We start from the raw sequence: 5,798 nt of genomic DNA, 5'->3' as shown, positions 1-5,798 counted from the left end.
TGTGTTTTCGTTCAGTATTACACGAACTGATTAGATATTGACATACACATAAAGGGTGCTTGAAGCAGCCGCTGCAGCTGCAGCTGCAGCTCAACTAAAAAGTCTAAAAAAATTGAAAGGAAATCTGCATATTATGACAGATAACTAATAGAGTAGGTGATTGAAAACTTGAAATGGTAAATAGAAGGGCTCAACTGTATAGGGAAAGTTGGAAAAGTTTTCTTCATGGAAGACTAAACTTGAAATTGGCTCTTCGATAGTTGTAACGTAACTGTTCAGAGTTGGTTCATATCTAATATCATGTTGGCAGCTGATAAGATTGTTCACATAGTTATCGCAGAAGATTTGATTGTGCCATTTTATCTAAATTCGTAGTTTCTATTCAGTAGTATGCCAATTTTGAAACGTCTCGTAACCTCAACAGTGATATTTATATTGTTACATCCGCATCTAACAGACAATGAACATCAACAAATCACTGTTGTGTTTGATTCAGTTGAGACTCGCAGTGTGGATTTAAATCTATACGAAACAACTGACCAGGCTTCATTGTAGTTGACATAACACTCCTACATTCTTCAGTGCTTTTTGTGTATTTGTTCTGGAGCATGCAGTCCTGTAGTAATATCACTACTATATAGTATACATAATACTGTTTTTATCTAATTAAGGTCTGATCAAAGGAATGGTCTATGTTCTTCGCCTCTGATAATCTGGACTATTCACTTGCTTCTTATGTTATGCTTTCCTTTTCTGTATTCCAAAAATATGTTTATGCACTACTTATTTTATCTTCCACATTGCAGTAAGTTTGAACTTTTAGTTTAATTTATAGTTCATCTCAATGTATGGCCTCAAAGCACTGTTAGTGTTTTACTTTCAATAGCCTGCCCGCTAAACATCAATGTTATCAACTAAGTACTTCATAAGCTTTTTAACAAAAAGGAATGCTAGATTAAAACTGTATTTGGTCATTGGAATAGGATTCCTGGCCACCTGGGCCCTTTTACAGGCATGAATTCATTTGAATATTATTGCTTTTGGGTCAACCTGTTGGTGGAATTATTCCAACTCGAAGAACTACATGTATGAATTTGAAGCAAGGAAGCATCTTTGGATATTATGCTGTTGTTGGATATGAATGTCCATGTATATGAGAACTTCTGTTAGTACCAACATGAGCAGAACCTGTATTGCACACGCAGTTCAATATACAGATTATAATGGTGTAATTTACTTTCGTTTACGAGTCTGAATTCAATATTCTGGTTTTCTTTCTTTTCTGCTGACAACAATTAGGAGATGGCAGCACATTATTATTGCTTGCTATATGATATAAAAACTGATATGTCAGTTATCAACTTATCATGCAAACCTATAATTCTGCTTGATGAGAATCATTTCACATTTAATTCAGTTTCAATAACTACGCTCTTGATTTCTTATTCAAATTCATGTTACATGCTTATAATAGTTAATGCACAAGTCAAGATAATTCCAAAATGTTTTCCGTTTCCAGACATCATGATTGATAAGCAGCTTCACTGTTTTGGCAATTGGCATGCACATATAATGTTCTGAGTCATAGGCTAAAGTAACCAGCTGCCTTTATGCAGGCAGTCCTGAGATGAGAGGCTAGTTACATGTGAAATAACGGGCAGTGTTATTTGCTAATCAAGGATCTACTCTCATGCTACTTTCTGCATTGTCGTTAACTGAAAATGCAAAGAACTCCACATGAGTTCCTTGGGACACGGGTTAGTGATCAGTTGATCAGCACAGCTCAAATCTACGCTGTAACAACAGCTGGGTTGCGCGTGTTACTTGGAACCCTACAATTCTCCAATGATTGCCTCCAAAGTTGCATTCACCGGTCAGAGTTCAAGTGACGCTACTCCACTTTGAAGTACTGCTTCCAGGTATCTTCGGTCACTAAGAAGTCGCTATAATGTGTTCTTCAGGCTAGCTACACTTTTGTACAACATATGCTCTACAAAAGCCTTTAAATAGCAGGTACTGTCACAAGGACAACGGCAATGACGCCTTTGGGAATATTCTCTGTCCTGGTGCTAGGATGGCTAGGGGATCATACGTGTGTTTCCTCCGTTCAAATGTTTCCCAACTCACTCCAAAGTGGGCTTTCCACTGCTGCTGTGTGGTGTAGGGTGCCAGATACTGTTTCATCCCAATATCGGCCTCTTCACAGAACTCAACTATTTGGTTGTTCAGGTTCATTGCATGTGCAACGCTGCCGTGACCTGAGAGAGACGGTGCTGAAGAAAGGAACCCCACCAGGTAGAAAATTTCCTCATCTGGTATGACTACTGACGTTCTGTTGTCCCACCTGCATCAAAATGAATAGACCAATTGAGCAATCTAAACCGCAACTAGATTAACTTATTTGAGACAGTAATTCTGCAAGTGAAGTTAAGTTACTTTGATTTGTTCACTGGGTAAAGCAGAATGGGACCATTGTTGCTGTCTTTCAGGATCTTGCCGAAGACTTCCTTAGCAAATCTTTGGATTGAGCTCCTTGGGATCAGAAGATTCAGCCAAGGGTGTGGAACTTCCCAGAGGCCTTGTGCCTTCAGCTTCACCTCGGAGGTGTGCACCCTGTCCAAGAACTCTAGGTACGTGACATCGGTGTGGAATAGAGTAGACCGGATGTATCTAAGTCGAGATAGCAGTGCAGTAACTTCCTGAAACATTTATATATATGTTACAGTTACTATCAAGGGATGATGAAGTCACATGTCAACATCTCGGTGCAAACGGAAATAATGAACTCACCTGTTCCATGATATCTGCTTCGTCACTGTTGAAGTTCTTAGTTAGCTCGAGGCAGTATAGAACCCTTCCATCTGACTGAAAACGGCTTGCTTGGACTGGGTCCTGTGGCTTGAAGGACGTCCTCCAGTTGTTGAGGATGCCTGTCCTGTTTATGATGACAAAACCTTCAATGTAGTCAAAGGTGTTCTCTGCCATGATCAGCATCTCCTGGTCCTCGGTGAAGCTTGCAAAGTCCGAGTAAAGAACTCTGATCCACCTCACCTGGCATAGTAAATATCCATCCATTTAGTACATGACTGCATGCCCTATATATATTGAATGGAACCAATGGTTCACTTAACTGAATTGCCTGTTGATCGACTTACCATCTTTGGAGCAGGCTCAAGAGCAATCCTTGCTCTGGTGATGATCCCGAACTGACCGAGCCCGCCGAGAGCAGCGTAGAAGAGATCAGAGTTCTCCTCTGGCGAGCAGGTAACAACGTCTCCTCTCCCTGCATTTTGGTATAGTCACGACATGGGAATCAGCAACTGTTTTTATCTTTGGTTATGTGCTCCTAGCTAGCTAGTTCAATGCTTTTGTGGGTTCGTTTGAGACCTGTCACAATCTCCAGTTGATTGACATTGCTGACCTGCGGTCCGTGGCGGAACGCCTGCCCGCTGACCCCCGCATTAGACAAGGTGCCACCGACCGTGAGATGGAGATAGTCGGTCCATGACTTGGGCGCCAGGCCGTGCTTGAGGGTCTCGTGGAGCACGTTGATCCAGAGCTCCCCTCCTGGGGCGTCCACAAACGGAGACATGCCACTGCCATGGACTACCTGAAGCCTGTCACTGCCCCGGAGCGACTCCATCCTGACGACGATCCCCCCGGCGGCCTGGGACTGGCCCATGAGCGAGTGCCCGTGGCCGCGCGCGGCGACGGTGAGCGGCGAGCGCTCGCCCAGGGAGAAGACGTGCCTCAAGGTCGCGGCGATGTCAGACACGGAGCCGGGGTGGAGCACGGCGGCCGGCAGCAAGCTGCAGCGGTTGCCGAAGTCCCGCGCCATGGCGGAGGCGTCGTGGAAGCTGAAATGGCCGTCGAGGCGCAGCGCCCCGAGGGAGGAGAGGACGTCGGCGTCGGGCACGTGCATGGTCACCCCGCCAAGCGCCAGCAGCAGCAGCAGCTTGAAGCAGTGCTCCAGGGATGGCCTCATGGTGGCCGGCCGGCCGGCTGGCTCTTCAATTTATTTATAATTGAACAACCCAACCAAAAGGATAGAAGTTTGGCAGGTTGGTAGGGAGCTTGGAATTTGAAGGTGGATATAGAGAGGGCTTCTTGTAGTTCCTGATGAGGTGCAACAAGAGCAGGAGACGGAGAGAGAGAGAGAAAGAAAGGGCGGTGGTGGTTGTCCATGCAGGGGAGGGGAGGGGGGCTCTCTATATAGGAGGGGGCTGGACTACTGGAGCTGCGTGAGGCGTCAGTCAGTGGTGCGGTCAACTAAGTCAGTCCTGGGCGCTGGCTGTTTGGTAAAAACCGTGTGACGACTGACGACTGTCTGCCTGCCGGCTTGGCTTTGTTGCTTGCAAATTAGACACAGACATGGCCTAGTGGTGCGTTGCGAAAGTTTCTTTTTTTAGAGCACGGTGTTCTTGCTTTGTAGCTCCTATCTTGAGCAAGGGAGGAACATGTGTTGGCTACTTAACAAGCTAGCTAATGGGGAGGAGGCGAGCGATCTCACAGAAAAGAAGGGGGGCGGATCCTCTGTTCCAGTATCAGTGGCTATCCAATTCCCAGCGTCCAGACAGTCACATGGCTTGCATGCGTCTGTCCCTGCCCAAACCCACAGGACATCCGTATGTTTTGGTCGCTAGTCATATGCTGTTGGATTGGAGCTCGGCTGGGCCTCTGCTTCTTACCTCACCGCCCCTCTAATCTAATGAATAAACAAGGCAAAGCTCGCTGGAGTTGATCTTTCTTTCGGTTAGCTCAATCGTATGGACATGGATTACTTGGGATAGTTCTTTCTCTCCCTCTCTGTCTGTCTCTGGCAGTAGTGAGTAGTAATTGATAATTCCAGAGGACCAGGAGCTTTCAGATGATAAATGTTTTCCCCACTTGACATGCCCCGTTTCACTCATCACCCCGTGTTTCCTTTCCCATGTAGCTAGCTAGCTGTGCATGCCATCGTTGTTGAGCTGAGCTCAGCTACCACAAAAAAAAAAAAACTGAGCTTAGCTTGTTCGTCCGGGAATTGATGAGAAGGAGAGCAGCCAGTAGCCGGCAGGGGTCCTCACAAGTTCGTTTCCCGGATCCAATAGCATCTGGGGTGATGGCAACATGGGCACACATGCGCAACCACCTTTGTGGGTACTACATGGACCGTCCGTCGCGTTTGCTGTTGCTGCCCAACCCCAACGTATGTGTGATCTACGTACACGATGCGTACGCGGCACAGCAAGCGATCCGATTCTGCCGATTCTGTTCTGTGTGTGGACGCCCCAGAGCCCAGCCAGATCGACCACTACTCGAGGAGCCAGACACGGACAAGAGCTAGCTAGCTGATCAGAAATTCAGAGAGCGCTTGTGACTTGCAGCGGCGAACGATCTCGCTGTTGGCGTCACGAATTTGGGTGAGATGGACACCGGCGGACGGTAACGCATCGGGACGCGACCAAGTGGTGTGGTGTGGTGTGGTCCGGTCCGGCCGAGCACTAGGAAGCACCAAGCAAGCAAGCAAAGGGGTAGCAGATCGAGCGGAGAGGCCGCCACTTTGACCGTCGCCTGCACGGCCATCCTGTCTCGCCGCCGCATGCCTGGTAGGCAGACTCCACCACACCGGAGATTCTCCTCCGTCCCTCTCACGTGCCAAATTAACAACTAGTAGTACGTGCTGCTAATTATAAAGATCTAGATTGCCTATATTCAAACCTAAAAAGATCTAGAATGTGTACCCTGAAACCGCGTCTCTGCGTGTGAAACAAAACCACTTATAAACCTTTTAATTTGTCTGAGTTTTCCATGGACAG

General features: G+C 46.7%; 1 protein-coding gene across 1 annotated transcript; it reads right to left on the bottom strand.

The window, feature by feature from the left end:
* Positions 1-1,492: 1,492 nt before the first annotated feature.
* Positions 1,493-4,187, bottom strand: LOC120709213 (cytokinin dehydrogenase 4-like). The gene is made up of 5 exons (XM_039994758.1): positions 3,388-4,187; positions 3,156-3,283; positions 2,791-3,051; positions 2,437-2,699; positions 1,493-2,344 (listed from the first exon to the last, which is right to left on the bottom strand). The coding sequence occupies exons 1-5, from the start codon at positions 3,983-3,985 to the stop codon at positions 2,020-2,022; spliced, it is 1,575 nt and encodes a 524-aa protein (XP_039850692.1). The 5' UTR covers positions 3,986-4,187; the 3' UTR covers positions 1,493-2,019.
* Positions 4,188-5,798: the final 1,611 nt, after the last annotated feature.

The sequence above is a fragment of the Panicum virgatum genome, chromosome 5K (assembly GCF_016808335.1).
Source record: "Panicum virgatum strain AP13 chromosome 5K, P.virgatum_v5, whole genome shotgun sequence".
NCBI lineage: Eukaryota > Viridiplantae > Streptophyta > Magnoliopsida > Poales > Poaceae > Panicum > Panicum virgatum.
This window is presented reverse-complemented; position numbering and strand designations above follow the sequence as displayed.